General features: G+C 40.6%; 1 protein-coding gene across 1 annotated transcript in view; it reads right to left on the bottom strand.

Moving 5' to 3' along the window:
• The window catches only part of BICC1 (BicC family RNA binding protein 1), a 255,957-nt gene that overhangs the window by 18,703 nt on the left and 217,589 nt on the right, over nucleotides 1-19,665 (bottom strand). The window contains exons 4-14 of the mRNA XM_036265773.1: nucleotides 16,505-16,584; nucleotides 14,866-15,024; nucleotides 12,852-12,905; nucleotides 11,662-11,856; nucleotides 10,958-11,209; nucleotides 8,597-8,728; nucleotides 6,317-6,503; nucleotides 4,315-4,476; nucleotides 3,528-3,724; nucleotides 3,265-3,397; nucleotides 2,598-2,754 (exon numbers count right to left, since the gene is read on the bottom strand). Of these exons, the coding sequence (XP_036121666.1) occupies nucleotides 2,598-2,754; nucleotides 3,265-3,397; nucleotides 3,528-3,724; nucleotides 4,315-4,476; nucleotides 6,317-6,503; nucleotides 8,597-8,728; nucleotides 10,958-11,209; nucleotides 11,662-11,856; nucleotides 12,852-12,905; nucleotides 14,866-15,024; nucleotides 16,505-16,584 (1,708 nt within the window). The remainder of the gene's footprint in view (nucleotides 1-2,597; nucleotides 2,755-3,264; nucleotides 3,398-3,527; nucleotides 3,725-4,314; nucleotides 4,477-6,316; nucleotides 6,504-8,596; nucleotides 8,729-10,957; nucleotides 11,210-11,661; nucleotides 11,857-12,851; nucleotides 12,906-14,865; nucleotides 15,025-16,504; nucleotides 16,585-19,665) is intronic.

Genomic DNA, 19,665 nt, shown 5'->3' with positions numbered 1-19,665 from the left:
CGCGCCCACGCACAACTGCGCTGAATGTGTGCGCGCCACGCTTACAGACCATGTTATCACTCCATTCTACAGACGACGGACCTTGCCCGAGCTCAGACCTCTGGCAAATGGAGCTGGGATCTGAACGCCGGCATTCTGACCCGAAGGGCTGGCGCTGAAACTATTTCAGGACATATTTTCACACATATATCCAGTATCTGCGGTATACCGTCCATGGTATATATGGAATACACATGCAGACAGACATCAAGGAGATATCAATGACCCGCAAACAGCCTAACGAGACTGCGGGGAACTGAAGGCACGCAGACGAGCCCCTGTGGGCAGAATGCACACGAGACTGCTAACAGATCTGCTGTGATGAAGGTGGCAGATAAAGAAGAAATATTGTCCCGCACCTGTTCAGGGCATATGAGAAGAGCATGAAAATGCTTCTTAAAATATAAGGGAGCAAGTGTTGGAATCACGGACTGGTAATGCCCTATACGTGCACCTCAAGCTCAACGACAAGAGAAATAAGAACAGTACTGGTCAAAGAGCCGATTTTCCCTCATCCTTTTATCATTCCCTCAGCTGTGCTGGGGGACACCGGAGGGATCTAGAGAGGGCTACTGGAAACGCAAGGAGGAGCAATGAACTTGTGTGCCAGACACAAGTTTCCAGGAGTTTCACAGAGGACAGTTAACGTGGAATTGAAAGGGCAGGTTCACCGGTGCAAAAGGCCAGGGCAGCAACCAGGGGGAACAGCACAAGCGAAGAGAAGGAAGCACGCAGAGTGGACCACTGGAGGCTTTAAAGCCAGAGTGTGCTCAGATCCGACTCATGTTTTCGAAATAACCACTGGAACAAAACAAAGGCCTGACTGTGCTGAGGAGACACTGGAGACAGGGCCACCCTTCCGGAGATGCAGCTCAACTCAGGTGTGACGAGGAGTTCACACCTCACTGATGAAAGCACTGGGTACAGACTTCAAATGCTTCAATATGGAGAAAAAGCAAAATCATTTCTCTAACCTTTAGTAAATACTGTTAATTTGAATTATTAGTACCATGTTAAAAAAAAGCAACAACAGATAAAGCAGATTTGGACAAAATGGGAACAACAGTAACTAATCAACCAAACAGTTTATAAAAGCAAGTCATATTTTGGTGAGAAAAAGAGGAAAATGTATAGACAGTAATTGTCTATAGATATGATCCTCTGTAAGGACGTAAAGTTAACCCTTGAGCAACATGAGTTTGAACTGCACGGGTTTACTTATATGCAGATTTTTTTCGATAAATATATAGGCAGCCCACCATATCCTGGGTCTCACGTCAGCAGATTCAACCAACTGCAGATTGAAAACAGTATTTTCAATCCATGGTTGGGAACCTACAGAGGCAGAGGGAAGTGTATGCATTGTTTTATGCCGTTTAGTATAAAGGACTTAGGCACACGGGGGTCCTGGAATCAATCCCTCATAGATACCAAGGGACAACTGTAGTTAAGTTTTGGAGTAGTCAAAGTTAGGCGCAGGGGGCAGTGTCCCTAACCCCCACACTGTTCGAGGGCCAACTGTACAAGAAAACTAATAGGACAGTAGAGAAAACCGGGAGATAGACGGGAGCAACACCTTCCAGCATAGAGCCTTCCACAGTTTTTCTTTTAAAAAACATGGACCACCTATTTGAAACAGGAAGAGAAATGAGAAAGAAAAGAAAATAAGGAAAACACATTTGTAACTATCCTATGGTACAGGAGAGTTATGTTTAATACAATATATATATTTATAGTCACTGTGATTTGTACTAAATGAAATCATGTACCGTCAAGTATTTATTACCAAAGCAAGCAGTTAACTACCTTGGAACAAGGGAGCCATGGTTTAAGTTAGAAATTCAAAGGCAAATGAAAGAGAATTCACAGCAGGAAAATACCTCATAGCAATAATCAGAGTAGACTGCCCTGCTGATAACCAAGAGCAGAGAGAACGTGAGAAGTTTCAGAGCAACATAGAGAGTTTAGAGGACCCAGATATAAATCCACTCTAGATAAGATATATGGGAGGGAATGACCAGATATTTTTCCTTAATAAAAACTTTACCCACAAAAACATCACTAAGGTTGCAATGGAATACAACTCAGCCATAAAAAGATGAAATTCTGCCATTTGCTACAATATGAATGGGCCTTGAGGGTATTATGCTAAGTGAATTAAGTTAGATGGAAAAAGACAAATACCGTCTCATTTCACTGCTATGTGGAATACAAAAACAGACTCAGAGGCAGACAACAGATCCATGGTACCAAAGGGGAGGCTGAGTGGGGGAGGGGCAGAATGGGTCAAGGGGGTCAACTGTATGGTGACAGATGGAAAATGGACTTTGGTTGTGAGCAAGATGCATACATAGATGTCAAATGATAATGCTACATACCGGAAAGTCATGCAAGGTTATAAACCAATGTAACTTCAATAAAAATATTTTAAAGGCAAAAGAAAGGTAATTATAAAGAGACATGAAAAAACTCACTCACTGAAACCAAAGAGTACTAACTGCTAAACAAATCCAGCTTGTTTCAAAGCACCCAGGGATTTTTAAGATGGAAATACCTACTGCAAGTGGGAGTTTTTCGTGCCGTGCAGTAGTTCGACTGTCTGCCTCTTGGCACAGGGGACTTTGGAGGGACCCAGCATCTGCTTCAGGTCACCAGCATTCCCGGAATGAGAAGGACTTCGAGGCATGCCCACTTCAACAAAAGCATCATTACCACCTGCAGAGAAGAGACAATGTGAAAATCGGAAACATCTGCTTCCCATCAAGTCACCTGCAATGGAAACAAACCAGAATCCAAGCCTAGGGAGACACAGACACTAGCTTTTAGCTGCAGAGACGACACCCTAACATGTTCAGGTGCCTCAAAAACTCAGGATGAAATTTGAGAAGACCCTCATATTTCTTAAAGATTGTTAGGGATGAAAGGTTAAAAGAAGGTATAATCTACTTAGAAAAAAATTATATACATATATTATACCCACACACATTTAGTAAGTTGATGCTTTCCTGCTACACAATTACATTCCCTTTAATTTAGGAAGTTCCAGTGTAATGGGAAAGCCATTCTTCCTGGGCATCTTTCACCATGTTCTTTGGAATTTCATTCAAGATATCTTTCTTCACCCTTGAGGCAGGTTAGCAAAACCCATTCAAGATCACTGCATGGACTTTCTACAACCCCCTTTATCCAAGTATGAGACCGGCTGAAGTCCAGAAGGAACAATACCTTCGGCAGGGTTTGATTTGGGAGATGCCTGCTCAGACCCACTTGCTTGTCTGGATGGATCACCATGATTCGCACTCAGAACTTTTTCTCCAAGTGATGAATTGGATATTACACCATATTTTATATTCGGAGGCTGAAATAATAATAGAAGACGACATGCACATATGATTACAATTCTAAAATTCATTTCAGATGAAAGTTTTACTAGTGGCTTATCTCTTACAAACAGCACAGATCATATTAGTCTAGCTGACGGACATTACCTGTGCATGTCCATTTAAAGAAGCAGAGATTTTTTTGCCTTCTGTCTGCATACTGTTAATGTGAACATCAACAGGAGTCAAGCCAGGAGGGGGAGATGGAGCTGTATGCCCATAGGTGGGCACTCCAGACAATAAAATATTGGTTAACGTGGCTTGGGCAGTAGATGGAATCATAAGGTGTGGTACAGCAGAAAAACCTAGAACATTTCATGAAGACAGAAATTAGACAGGGAAAAACTCAGAATCAACCAGCATTATATTATTTTCAGTAACAACAAAAAAACATAATTTGTGGTACTGTACTTGCAAATTCAGAAGAGATTCCAATTTTGATAACTCTCTGCAACTAGGTTTAATGTTACTACACAAAAGAATGCTAAAATGGAACAATACTCCAGAGAATATTTAGTCCAAACTCCTCACGGTATAGACAAAGAAACAAGCTAGATTTAGCATGCGACCACCAAGCAATTCTAATCTCTCCAACTAGAACCTCTGATTCCTAATGATCAGGTCAGTGACCTTCATGTGACTTTGCCACTGCTCCCTGCACACCATGCTTTTGTCCTGATCTGCTTTGTCACAATTGAGGATTATATTTTATGGAAAACTCACTGCTTTGTTGTGTATCATTTTAACTAATTTGCACATTAGGAAATAAATGTTAGGCTGCAGTATGCTTTGAACTATAATTTTCCCCTAAGGACATGGAATCACTAATGAATTTTATTTAAAACTGCTAATACCTACAAAGACATACCTTTGGTTGTACTTAAATGGTACTGACCTGTGGCACTTGATGTATTAGCAAGAGGTGGTGCCCACAATGTGGGGCTGGGGGTGCCAGAACCTGGACTTTGCAAAGGACTGACAGAGCTATTAAGAGCATTCAGGAGTGAGTTGGGGGCTGTCGAAGTGTTTAGAGATAAGGTGGTGGGGCCCAAAAGACCTGTAATAAATGAATGTAAAGTCAATATGCATAAATTCAAGATTTTAAAATAACAGATGGCACCAATATTGCCATTTGGAATGCACACTGATATAATCTGATATTTTCTAAATACAAAATGTGAGTGATAGATGACCTTCGTTCAAGTATTCACATGAAATACTGCATGATATAATTTCAACACAGGACCCAGCTGACCCACAAACAGATGCTGATGGGGAAATGGAAGACAGGTGTGTGCCCAGACCAGGCACGCAGTCAGGGTCGCTGAGCACGCCAGCTGCTCTGTATTCATTTCATTAGCCAAGATGAACACAATTCTGCTCAAGTGGAAACCCATTTTTATTTCCCTGCATAACTCAGTTGTCATACACTTTCAAACAAACGTTCTAAACCACTTACAATTAGCGGTGACTAAGGGAATGTTTTTCTGCAGTAGGATGGCTCCATGAGGCCCTCTGTGGATGGGCGTAGCTACCTGCATCAGCTTTCACACGAAGTCAACACACACACACACACACACACACACACACACACACACACACACGACTTCTCTGCACTCCATCTCAATGCATATGAGAAAAAAAATGCTCCCCTTGTTTTAAGGATGTAATGCTTGATTCAGGCAATGAAATTTTCCTTCTGGTATTTAAAATATGTTCTAAAGTAAAATGTGGTTTTATACACGTTTCCAGGAACAATGAAAGCATTAGGGATTACAGGACAGGTGCAGCCTTAAAAACATCTTAAAAATTGAGTAACTAGGAATCTCTGCTCACGCTCCTTTTTTTCTCTCTAGTGTGGCGAGAACTCAGTTCCTGCTGAGTCCTGGGACTGGCATTTCGAGATGCATTGCTGTTATGCCTGTTCAAACCTCCATTGGAAGGGACAACTTGGGGAGACAATGGGCCAAAGAGAAAAAAAATCTGCCTTTTCCTGTAATGGTGTCTGAGCAAGGCTACTTGGTGTATTAATCATATTATTTAAACATGTTATTTTTTTAAAAAACAAAAATAGCTATTAGAAAAAAATTAAAGACTGCTGAGAGTATTATTTCTGTCTCAAGTCAACAATGAACGAGGCAGAATGGTTTGCTAGGGCTACTGCATTCACTTTTTCTATAAAAGCTACTGAGAAAATGTACCAGAAAGTTGTGAATCCAGCATAATTCAATATGGCAACTGCCTTCCGCCTGTAAGATGGGAATCCATAATGAGGCAATAAATATCCCCATGACTATTAAAACGGCTCGCTCTTATCTTAGAACACCAAAGCACTGAGATGATGATCTTTCTCCTCCCTGTCCTTTGCCTTGGATATGAATGCAGGTCCGTGTGTCCCCCTTGGTGGCTGCAGGCTAGATTCTTTGTGTCTGAGGAGCGAAGCAGGCCTACCCACCGGGAGTGGGGGTTCAGCTGGCTCTCCCCTCCCCCTCTCTCATACAGCGTTGCAATTCCTCTTGGAAACGCAGACTAGATAATCTTTATCTCCAGGGAACGATGGCAGCATTGCAAATAACGAGAGAACAAACACATAAATTAGTCAGCCTGCTGACTTCACTCTCGGTGGCATTCTTAATTTAGAAGAACAAACACAGCCGAAAATAAAACAGTCAGTCCTTGATTATTTATGCCAAAATAAGAAGAATCTGGGAAGCAAATCCACGGAGTCTAACAAAAAAACCGAAATGGGATGATTCAAGTGTTGCTGCTTTTCACCTGACCTCAGGGCCTGGAGAGGGAGAAACACAGCCCTTAACTTGTAGTCCCAAATGGCAGAAAGGGACCCGGAGAAGCCATCGCCCAGTGACTAAGAAGTGCCATAATAACAAAGGTTATACCTAGTCCGGTGAGTCCAAGGCCTGCCGAGGCTAAGATATCCAGGCTGGGACATGCCAGGCCGGCAGGGCACGATGCTGGGGACGGACTGGTTGCTATGGTAACCCCACTGCTTTCAAGTCCGAGGAGACATTTCCTTGCTTCATACATATTTAAGGCATTTCGCTCAACACTTTTCACAATCACAGACTATGAAAACACATAATGGGAAAGAAAAAAAAATTGACATGCAAGTAGTCGACAATGAATTGGGGAGGTGAGTGAGAAATGAATACGGTGATAAGAATTCCATTTAGGGAATTTATTAATGCTGTTTTTTTTTTTCAATTAATTGTAGTTATGTATGTTATTAAACGTGCTTCAAAAATATTAATGCTGCTTTAAAATCAACAGCAAATTATAACCACTTATTACCTCTTTTTGGTAAAACCTTAAAACGTTAGTTACCATTCACTGGGTGTGTTCTGTGTTCCAAGCACTGTAACAGAAGTTGTACATATATTCTAATTCCCACCATACCTTCTCATGGGGTGGACATTATCATTCATACTGTCCAGAAAGTTGTGAGGACAGGGACTCACCCGACGTCACAGCTCAGCTGTGAGGGCAGCCAGAGGCCTGGAACTGGGGTCCATCTCTAGAGCCCATTCTCGTTCACATCTCCTGCCCCTACATTCAAGCTTCCCTCCCTTTTTCTCATTTTTGCAAAACCAATCAAACTTGTCTCCCTACAGTATATGTACTGCTTAATAATAGTCACTTACATTTGACATTTATGGTCTACTAGTTCGCTAATAGACCCTGAGACACCACTATTCCTCACTGATGACATATCTATGGCAAAGCTTATAGTAAAATAAACAATACATCTTTTTTTCTCAATGGACTCATCTAGAAAATTGGAAATGCGAAACCAAGGGAGAAGCCTCCAATGAGCAATGAAGAAAACTGCTGGCTGAGAAAGCAGTTAAAGCTGCTGTGAGCAGGGGACAAGCAAGGCATGATGGAAAGGCCCTGGGATGCTGCAGGCTTCAGAGTTCTCACCTACAGTGTATCTTCCCCAGACTTCTGCTCATTTCTTACTGAGCTCCAGGAATTCTTCTCGTGTCTGCCCTTATACGCGCAAGTCCTCAATCGTCTATTCTGTCTTTATCATTTAGTCCTGGTGTCTACCGTGACTCTTGTCAACTCAAATTAGCCAAGCATGCATGAAGCTTCACAATACATAAAATTGGTGTCCAGCTCTCTAACTTCAAACTCATTATAGCAAGTTCATTCAGAAGCAATGCTATCATTTCATTTAAAGTATTCTTATGAGGAAAGGCATGACTGTCTTAAGCTGAACACTGAATACCACATTATTTACCTATATACAAAATTGTATCTAATATATATTATACATATACCATTGTGCAGATATGATAAGACTTATAATTTAGAAACTTAAAATAGAAGGCACGAATGTTTGGTGTTTTACCTATGACAATAAAAATGTACATAAATGTTACCACTGAGTACATGATACGCAACTTACTTGTTTTTATTCAACACCATTCTTATGCTTCAACTTCTGGTATAAAGGTTTCTTCAGAGTGTATAACTAGAAGTAGAGTTGCTGGGGGTAGGGTTTTAGTATCTTTAGTGTGATCGAATGGTCTCGAATTGCTCTTCAAAGTGGTTGTGACAATTTACACAATATTACTAGAGGGACACTCCTGTTTCCTCACTAGCACGTAATGCCATCAGTTATCCCATTACAGTTCTACTGTACATGTCATTACTGAAATTTTGCAACACCGTACGGGAGAGGTTCCAAGAAGGTTATGCTGGGTATAATTCATTACTAACAATATTTATTATTGAAGAGAATGAGGCACCTATTCTTAAAATCTCCAGGGCTGGCACAGTGGCTCACAAATAGTAAGTTAACTAGGTATCTTTCTGTAACTGCATTGAGATGTGCATGTAACACAACATTTAGCCATATTAATTATCTAGTAACTTAGTAATGCTTAAAGTTACCAACTTGCAAATTAATTTTAAAAGGTTTTCTCTTTCCTTCTCACATATTTATAAACAACACCAGTCACTAAAAATTGACTCCAAAAACCAACATACATATAAAGAAAATGGTGATCAATGTTACAAAATTATACTTGTATAAAATAACTAAATATAATATATAGTGACATACGTATTACGTAGGCTATTTAGTGCCGGGAATAGGCAAATAAAACAGATGTGATATGCCCCCGTTCTCTGGATCCAGACTCTGAACCAACCTTGCTCGGCTGTTTTGGCTTTGGTTTAATACTAACGAAGACATCCAGCTGTTCCATCAACTGAGCAATAAACTGGGGGTCGACTTCAATTTCTTCCTTCATATCAAACATCAACACAAGAGGAAGACAACCCTAGGAAATGTCACAGTAGAAAGCGTAGGTTAAAACGTTACTCCCTTAAACATCTAATAATTTAACATGCCTACCAATAATGCAATATTTTACAGATCTAAAGAGTAAACTGGGTGAAACAGGTGAAGGGATTAAGCAAAACAAAACAAACTTGAACTCACAGACACAGACAACAATATGGTGATGACCGGAGGGAAAGGAGGAAGGGGAGGTAAACAAGGGGGACCAATGGTGATGGAAGACTTGGACTAGTCAACACTCAACATAATATCCAAATGTGTATTATAGAACTGAAACTTAGAAAAAAAGGATCAACCAAAGCATTAAAGGTAAATTATATACCTTCACACAACTCAGAGGGCTGTGTGAAAATAGTGCTAAGTGGCAGAAACTATTTTTTGGATGACAAAATTGTATGTGTCTTAAGTTTCCGTTTTTGACCCTGAATTTTCACTTATTGTCCACCTGGGAAACTCCTCTGTTCTCTGATTTCAGCTGCGTCGGTGATGCCAGAAACGGGACTCAACAGCCATATCGAGGGTACTCATCTTGTGCCCGTGCTCAAAGACGGACAGTGCTGGCTTTTGCTGGTCTCCGGAATAAAACCCAAACACGTTGCCGACATTTAGAGATCTCCACGTTCTGGCCTGCTCTGTGGGTCGACACGCCAGCCTGCCCCTTCCTCCGGGGAGACCAGCCTCGCGACTGTCTTTTAAACTGTCCACCAGCAGCTTAACTCATCAGCAGGCTTCCTCACCAAACTGAAGCCTGTTCCTCTCTGACAGCTCAACACTAGCTTCCTCCCTCACGTCCATTGCTACTACTGTCCCTTCTTCTAATTATCTCATTTTTTAGCACTGCGGGGTTTGGTACTTGTTTTTCTCTCTGATGCTTTCTTTCTGGCCCCTACTCCACTGAGTCTAGAAACCACGTCACATGTTTTCTGATGCACTGGATACGCACTGCTAGCCTAATGATTGACGGGCTTTGTACATAAGTACTGGGAGAAAGTATCATGAAACATACTAGAATTAAAGTGAAAGGACTGTGCTTCACTTCTCTTGTGGGTAGAAGTGATTTTTGTAAGGAAATGGCTATAAAAAAAAGGTGATGGTATTTAAAAAACAGGTTATATCCTTTATATGTATCCCTCCCTCCCTCATTCTTTTAATATTGTACAATATTATGTCTCATTGCACATCTATATTTTTGGCAGGTATGGCCAAAGTATGAATATAAATTCATAACTGTGCAGAATGCTTGAAAAAGTTCACTGAACTCAAAATAATACCTAAAGAATTTGAAAAGCAGAAAAAATAAAATATGAACAATAAACACAGTAATCTTTGGGTATGAATATGCTATGTGATTAGTAATATATTAAAAATAGCCTGATAAAGTAAATTTGGCTAAAAAAAATCATTCACAACAAAATAAATTTCATAAAATTATGTATTATAATCCGTAGTGATTACAACAAGTTCTCATTTGTCAGAGAAATGGAGTCAACCGCACAAAACTGGATTTTCTAAATGTTTCTCAAAAATGAATTCTGCGAGTTAATCATAGCAAAGGCCATACCTGAAGCTTACTGATTAAATGTCACTAAAAGTCGAGTTCTGAACAGAAGAATACAATGGTGTTTTTAATAAAACTATTTGAATCCACATTATGTCAATTCACTTAGTAACTATATATCAATCTACACTCTGGGTTTTTAACCAAATGTATAGGAAGAATAGACATATTGCAAATTATAAACTGGAATAGTACTGAATTATATAACTGCTATTTTTCTTCAATGCATGACACTCAAGTACATGACATTTTAAAAACTATTTATCAGAGATTTATGAAATGTTCAAATGTCTCATGCTACTGACATTTATGTCTTTGAGGGTAATGTTTAAAATCTAATTTTACTTTTCTGTTTAAATAGAAGACTGTCACCTTCCACAAAGTAGTTATTTCATTTGAATGTCTTCTGTGTTTAGTCTAAGTTTTAAAATAAAAGTCCTGCGAGGAAATGTCTCACCCATGTAATGAAAGTTGACCTTCATTACTATCTGTGGGGCACTATCTACCTTACTTTTTTAGTTCCTTTTCCCAAGAAACTTCCTTACTGGACCAGGCTTCCAAATATACCACATTATTAAGGTGTGTCAGCAATATACACTGTACCCAAAGAGGTAGAGAAAAAAAATGTAACACTAATTTCACTAAACCTACCATGAGATATTGCCTCGCAAGACAGACAGACTCAATGGTACCCTGGAGGTAGACGGTGGATTTCTTTTGTGGATTACTGGGATCGGGAAAGTGGATCTGAGCACCCGTTCTCTGCATGATATGTTTGATGTTGCTTCCATTACGACCCATCATAAAGAGATGATGCTGAGCTGCGATGTCTAGCTGTGTGCTCACGGGAATAGCAGATGCCAAGCTCCCGGCAAGATGTTCCAACAGCGTGGCAGTTCCTTCCTGGGAGAAAAGGGTGGGAGAGAAACACTCGTATAAAACAATTGTCCACATACAGTGAAAGATTCTAGTGTACTTTTTTCTTTTAATTTTTTTAAATTGATTTTCAGAGAGAGAAGAAGGCAGAGGGTGAGAAACATTGATGTAAGAGCAAAACATCAATTGGCCACCTCCTGCACGCTCCCTACCGGGGAGCAAGCCCAAAACCTGGGCATGTGCCCTGACCAGGAATCGAACCGGCAACCTTTAGGTTCACAGGTCGACACTCAACCAACTGAGCTCCACCAGCCAGGGTTCTAGTGTACTTCTAACAGCTATAGAAAAAAATACAACACAGTCTATAAACCAGAATGTAATACAAGGGAAAATTCTGGAAAACAAACTAGTCTAAAATCCGTTAAAAATAAAACTTGAATAACTTGTACACTTATCTCAGCCTCATCTCAGTCACTTACCTTCACAGCACTAGTGTTATTCTGAGATCCTCGCACTATGACAGTAGCACCATACATTCGGGAACGCTGTTTAAATGACACTGAAATGTTGTATGTTTGTGATATGTGCTGGATGGAGGGGGAATTAGGATCAGGAACTGGTTGGAGAATTCCAGCAATCGGGAGCTCAAACATCAGCACCAAAGGAAGCAGCTCCTAAAATAAAAATTTGAGAACCCAAAGCAGATAAATTGTTACACATTTAGAAATATGTATAATTCATTCATCCTTTTCTGAGGATGGAATTTTAAAACGCAAATTCTTTTATTATAGACATAAGCTTGGGTAGAATATATAAAGTTTCTTAAATGACAGGACCCCCCTTTTTTTTCTTTATCCTCACCCGAGGACATTTTTCCATTTTTTGTTCAGACACAGTGGGAGGGTGGGGGGGGGGAGAGAGAGAGAGAGAGAAACATCGACATGAAAGGGACACATCGAGTGGCTGCCACCCGCACGATCCAACCAGGGCCGGGGACAAACTGCAACTGAGGTACGTGCCCTTAGCGGGAACCGAACCCGGGTCTCTCTGAACCGCAAGCCGACGCTCTAACTGCGAGCAAAACTGGCCAGGGCAGGACCCCTTTTTTAAAAAATTTTTAAAAGAAAACCTTTTATTTTGAAGTAATTTTAAATCTATAGAAGACTTACAAAGATAGTACAGAGTTTCTGTATACCTTTAACCTTGCTTCCTCTAATGGCACATTTATCAAAATAAGAAATTATCATTGGTACAATATTATTAAACTATAGATTTTATTTGAATTTCACAACATTTTCCTCCTGTGAAGGACAAATTTTTAAATTATTTTTACTTGGAGTACAGTATTACTCAATTAAAAAAAATTAATAAAATTATACCTTTAAGAAATTTGAATGATAGGAGCCTTTTATGAAACCTGAAAGTTTGTAGCTTTAACTGCCTGTGGCATTTTCCTCTGGACTCTGATTTCAAAACCATCAGAAAAACTGAGTCAGGTAAAATCCAGAACGTTTCTAAAAACTTCTTTAATGCATTAAACCAACTTTAGTCTCTACCTCCTATGTACTGAACACATGATTTTATTACAAATTGATACATGATTATATTTTTAATACGCTATAATGAAAGCTTTGCTGACAATGATTTATGGGGTTAAAGTAATAGTTACCCGAATTCTAACTCGAGCAGACTCTACTCCTGCTGGCTGTCCTGCTATAGAAACCTGCAAAGATAAGGAAATACAGTCAGATTTAATTTAATTGAACCCATGCCCGCTCTTCATCTGCATCCTTGCTACTCAAAGTGTCCTCCAGGAGAACATAGCATCGGCATTATCTGGGAGCTTGTTAAAAATGAAGGATCACAGGCACCAACCCAGACCTGCTTAATCATAATTTGCATTTTAATGAGCTCCTCAGGTAGTATGTGTCAACTGATCTATATCGTCCGCTGGACTTACCTGAAACCTCACAGCCCCCGTGAAGCCATCCTGCCTCATCTATAACTCGCTCGTTCACTGCCTTTTCTCCCTTTTGTTTAAACTCCTTGCAGACTTGGATGAGTATCAATATGCAATGGCACTACTGCACTAGACTCTATACATGCTGAGCTACTTCTGTGCTAGTGGGTAAAAAAAATCACTGTTCTAACACCCACCTCCAGTCCTCTCCTGGAACCCCCTGGACTTTCCCGGATCCACCAACTAAAGAATTAATCTTGTTATTAGGGTGTGGGGCCCCAGGACACTGCTCTAAGATCCCATGTTTATGCCATACTAGCTGTCAAATATTTTGGATACTGCCCTTGCTTTTTATCATGGCTTTAGATCTAGTTCTTTATGTATGTGTCCCACTAGTCCCCACTAATTTATCTTCATGGCCGACAGTCTCTAGTATCGTGACTAGTTTAGAAGAGAGAAAACATCTAACACAAATAATAGGATCTATTCTTCAAGTACTTAAAATGCTTTCATGTGAACAGGTGTGTTCCATTTGTTTCTAAACACAGGAACGAGGAAAAATGTGTTTGAACTAAGGAGAGACCGGAGTTAAAAGTACAAATTGGTAGTTAGAGAACAGTCCCGGGATGGAAAGTCCGGCACAGGGAATACAGTCCGTGATACTCTGTGGTGTCCGACGGGGACTAGATTTATCAGGGTGATCACTCTGTATGTCATATAAATGTCAAACCACAGGCTTCTACACCTGAAATTAAGATAACAGTGTATGTCAACTGTAATATAAAATTTTAAAAAATATTTTTTCTAAAAAGAGAAAGACATAACTCAGTCAGGAACTGCCTCTCAGAAGGCGATGTGGTGTCGGGACGCTGCAGACAGAGCCCCAGCAGCAGACGGTGCTCGGACAAGGCAGGTCCTTTCCGGGCTCACGTGCTCTCTGGGCTGTTCCTTCGGGACGTCTCTGCATGTTGCCATCACTTCCTCCCCTCTCTTCTACCCACCACTTAGAGATCAAGAGGGTACAGCCCACCTATAACTTGTCCCTTCTAAAACAGCAGAGCACTTTTGCCCTGACGGTGTGGTTCACTAGTTAGAGAGTTGGCCCTCGCTCCAAAGAGCCTTGGGTTTGATTCCCAGGTCAAAGGCACGGACCTGGGTTGCAGGTTCCATCCGCGTGTGAGAGGCAACTGATCGATGTGTGTCTCTCACATGGATGTTTCTCTCTCTCCCCCTCCCTTCCCCACTCTAAGAATCAATGGAAAAAATATCCTCAGATGAGGAGTAACAACAACAACAAGAAAAAACAGAGCACTTTCTCCCTGGCCAGTATGGCTCAGTGGTTAGAACATCGGCCTGTAGACAGGAGAGTCCCGGGTTCAGTTCCCACTGAGGGCATGTACCTCGGTTGCAGTTTGTCCCTGGCCGCAGTCGGGGTCGTGTGGGTGGCAACCACTCGATGTGTCTCTCCCACGTGGATGTTTCTCTCTCTCTCTCTTCCTCCCTCTCTAGCTGAAGATAAATACAAAAATGTCCTCGGGTGAGGATTCAAAAAAAAAAAAAAGGCAGAGCACTTTCAACTCCTTCATGGGGTCATACACTCTACACTATACGCCATCTCCATTATTTTTTATTTTTTCCTTTCATCTCCCAAAAAAGATGTGCTTACAGAAAATTAAGAGTGCAAAATCTGTTACATAAAAATTCATGTGAAAAGACAAAGCACCTGGTTGCTTTTTTCTGCTTGGTTATTCCTGTTGGAATCTGGAAAGTGGATGTGACATCCTGTTTCTTCCATCACTTTTTTAATGTTGTTGCCACCTTTGCCGATTACATGAGAATGTTCTGTGTGTGAAACATCCATCTTCAAGGTGACCCGATTGCTCTACGTGGAAATAATGTATTATTTTAAAAAGGAACAGCCACTTAAAACATCTCCCCCAAAGGAATGAACAAAAAGTGATTCTTAACCAGATCATCTTAATCTCTGAATGTTTGATTTCTATCCACTTCTCTTTGGTGGTAAAACAAAGAAATTCTAATTTTAAGACAAATTTGTCAGAAATAAATAGAAAGATATACTCTTCACCAAGATAATTTTTTGGAAAGTGGCCTTTAAATAAAATTAGCTACAATTACAAATAAATAACTTATTTTTTTTCTTTAATAGACATTATTCATTAAACATTTACTTCAAATGACTAAAAACAGATGAAAAAACAATTACAAGACTGAATGTATATAAGCTACTAGGACTGTAGAACTAAGATAATCGGAAACTAGAAATAAAACTAAATCTCTACACGGAATAAAGAAGTATTCAGAAGCATTTTCACAACCTGTCTGTTACTGTACGTCAGACCTGACAGAGCAGAGCTGTTGTTCTCTGGGAAGAAGAGAGAGGAAGAGACCACAAAGCAGCAAAATGACCTCTCACAGTAAAATGGCTTAAGCAAAACAATACAAAGTATGAGATTAGTTATACTGAAGCAAAATGCAACATTCTAAGACATAATGAGTAAGTATGGCCTTACTGGAGAAAACTCTAAAATAGTTAATGATTTATAAGGTAAATAATGCTTAAAAATAAAGACAAGAAAAGAAAGAGTAAGTGATCGGAAACCATTTCAATGAAATACCAGGAGGCAGAACACAGTGAGTGGTTAAGAACCAGAGAGCCTGGATTTAAATCCCACCTCCCCACTTATCAGCTAGTGGATCCTGGTTAAATTCCCTGGTATCTCTGTGCTGAGTTATGAGGACTAAACAATTAACATTTTTAAAGTGCTTAGCCAAATGTTAGCATATAGTAAGTGATTTAAAGTGTTTATTAAAATTAAATACGCACAAATGGGTACACATTTTTAAATATTTAAATATCCCTATAATCTGCATACGTATGCTTGCAGAGAAAGACTGTACAAGAGAAAAGTGTCAAACTTCATGCCATCACACACAGAGCTATGCAGAAGATCATTCTGGTTTTCTACTGGCATCATAAAGGCAAATATACTCATTCTTATAACCTTCATTACTTGTATGCAAATTAGGACCAATGACTATTTCTGAAGGTGGCATATACATACAAACATATATACATATGTGCATATATACACATTTACACACATACACGTGTGTGTATATATAGACACATAGAGATATATCATTCAATTGCCCAGCAAGAGAGAACCTGTTCAGATTTTAAGCAGAACTTTATACCCACTGTAGAATCACATGTGCTTATTTTAAAACCCACCATTACTTTCTCCTGGTTTTTCTTCTCCAAATGGTTCTTTCATTACAGCATGAAGTAGCCCTTGCAGAGACTAGGTTCTGACATCTGAGTGTCCTTAACATTCACTTACTTTTGTGTCTAAGACAGACATGATCATTTCCTTGGCTTCCTTAACATCTTCCTTCTTTCCAGAAACTTTAATATGGGGATCTATAAGAAATCAAAAACAAAGGGCTCATGTGAAACCCCCAAACTCTGTTTTAAGCTTGATGTTACATTACAAGAGATTGCATAATAAATTCAGTATTTGTCAGACTGAGTGTGTCACTGTAATAAAGACAAGAATGTAAAAAATACCCAAACTGTGCATTCATCTATGGCTCTGTTCCTTCCTAAAACGGGTTAAACCATTTAATGTTAGACTTAGTTGAAAAACAAGCATATCATATCATATTTTAAACAAGTGAGGAGTCTACAAATTCCATTTATTAACCCATCTCTTGCTACACTCCAGGCCCTGCTGTAACGCTTGAAGTGCATTAACTCATTTACTCTAACCCAGAGCTTTCTTTGTGAAGTTGTTTACAGAGGCAACTACTGTTAACAGAAGAAAAAAAACAACTTAATCTCCGTTCAGAAATATTTAATATTTATTCAGAATCAGTAGGAAGTGACTAATATATGTCATATCTATTGTTTATTACTGCCATGGAATGTTGTATAGGAAAGCCTTCATTCATTCGACATGTAGTTTCTCAGCCGCTACTCTGTACCTGAGGGCATTATTCTAGGGGCTGGGGGACATATCAGTGAGGAACAAAGACCCCTGTCCACAGAGAGTTCACAGTCTTGTGCAGGAGACGAAAATGAGTCAAATGAACAAATTATCTAGTATACCAGAACATAACTGTTATTTAAAAAAACGAGACAAAGGATCAGGAGTGCCAGCTGTGGGAGGGGGAGGGGCATTGACCTCACTGAGAAGTGAGGTCTGAGGAGCGGCTCAGAGGCGGCGAGGCGCTGGCCACGCTGGACTCTTCCAGCGGAAGAAGACTCAGAGCCGAAGCTCCAGGACGGGGACGAGCCTCGGCAGTTCCCTCTGTAACCAGGTCTTCAAGTCTCCCCTGCCACCTAGGTGTTCTCTTCCCTCACAGGTGAGCCCGAGAGACCAAGACCATTCTGGAATAGGCCAGAAGTTCTATCCCGCCAGCTTTAGTGATAAAGCTGAACAACAGAGATACTTTATCATCACCATCACAACCATTTCATGACGCCTACCGTACTGACTGCCTACAACACACTGCCTTCTCTGCTCAGCCCTCATATACCGTCCTTCGCCTGAGGTCGGGACAGCATCGGAAAATGTAGCTGAGCATCTTTCACAATAACAGCAATTCTGCCTGGTTCCTAAACCATCAATTCTCTAGGATAAGACATTAGAGTCGCCGGGTGAAAATTTTAATCAAATTACACACAGTGCCCTCATAGTACGTACCCATCCCCATCCTGCAGTCCATCTGAAAATCAATGGCATTTTGAGTATGGCCTATTCACAAGGTGCAGCAGAGCTACTGAAGAGAGACACACAGAGAAAAATAATAATAATAATGATGGGAGGGAGAAAACACATTTTCTGAAGCTACTCGCCCTTAGGACCAGGACGGAGGAATAGCTTCAGAGTTCAGGAATGCATCTGCCTCCTGGGGAGACGTCCCAGCAGCTGTACTTAACTTGAGACAGTGCCATCAACTCCGGCCCCCACCATCTATCTCCCCAGACTGAGTCTCCTGGTGGCTGCTCTTGGCTTTGGGCCCTTCTTAACCTGTTCTTGAATCTTCCTCTGACACTTGCCCTGTCAAAGGGACATTGTGAAAATCAAAGAACCTTAAGATTGGTTAAAACTCTCTGAAATGTTTCAGTGTTAGGTATTATAAAGCAGGAGGGCTTAAAAGTCCAACAAAGTGAATGTCCAACCACCACAAGCTGGGAGCGCCCCCAGGGTAAGGCGTCATGGTGGGGTGTGCCCGGTGCTCGGTGCTCGTTCCTTAAGGCATCCTAACAGGAGGTGTGATCTCTGCTGAGACACTCTGCCAACTTTCACACACTTATGTAAACAAACAAAGCGTTTTCTTCAATAATTCTTACTATATCCATTATAATCCCTCTAGACAATATTTACATAAACAGCTGTCTGCATTCACAATTTTGGTCTCAGCTATCTTCAGCTTCACTTTGAATAGGCTGACTGACTATGATGCTGATCTCTACTGAAAATGCTCACTACTCCAGGACTAGAACTGGGTGCTTCTAAACACAGGCTTGCTCATCACACTCGGAGCACTTGCTCAAATACAAGTTCCTGGGTCTGCAGGACTCAACAATCCGCATTTTATTGGTTTCCCAAGTGATGCTTATATCAAATAAAGGACAGAGCAGATTAAACCACATAAGAAATGTAATGATAGTGTCTTATGTATAAGCCAAATATACATAACATTAAATGCAAGAAAAAAAGTGTAATTTCTCACAAAAGAAATTAACAGTAAATATTGAGTGATATGATCATTTGAAAACCTTTTTCTTTATGGGTTGGATAATCACATTAAAATTCCTAGGCATCTGTAGAGGGAGAGAAAACCTCAGATGCAATTTAAGAAAGAATTTGATTTTCCACCATCAATGCATCAGCTGAACAATCAAGAAAACAGAAAGGAAAAGCCTCAACAGAAAACACATTTTAGAGATCCAAGATGGAGGTGCAGTAGGTAGAAGCTACACTCACCTCCTCCCAAGGCCAACTGGAATTACAATGAAAACAGAGCAATGAACCTGAATAAGCAACTGAAGACTAGCTGAAGAGAAGTCTTATAAGCATGGATTTGCAGAAGCCACATTGAGACTGGTAGGAGGGGCAGTGACGTGAAAAGGGCTGGCCCTGCTCCCACAGGAGGGATGTCTAAGTTGCAAGGTTCCCCCTGACAAGTCCGTGGGGTCTTGACCCCGTGCCAGGCTCCCCAGCCCAGAGCATCAGCAGGCACCAGCATGGTGGTTGGGTCAATCCTCAGTTTATCCAGCCTGAAAGTCAATCCCACCCACAAACAGGCCAATAGCAATAAATACTCAATTACAACAGGAGGGCCCACATAACCCACACAAGGGACATTCCTAGAGCACCCAGCTCAGGTGATCAAGGAGACTGCGCCACTGGGTCCCACAGGACAGCTACTATATAAGGCAACCCTACCAAGACTGGGAGTCAGAACAGATCTAACTAATACATAGAAACAAACA

The sequence above is a fragment of the Molossus molossus genome, unplaced genomic scaffold (assembly GCF_014108415.1).
Source record: "Molossus molossus isolate mMolMol1 unplaced genomic scaffold, mMolMol1.p scaffold_m16_p_17, whole genome shotgun sequence".
NCBI classification, from domain to species: Eukaryota; Metazoa; Chordata; class Mammalia; order Chiroptera; family Molossidae; genus Molossus; species Molossus molossus.
Note: the sequence above shows the minus strand (reverse complement) of the source record. Positions and strands in the feature narration are given on the sequence as shown.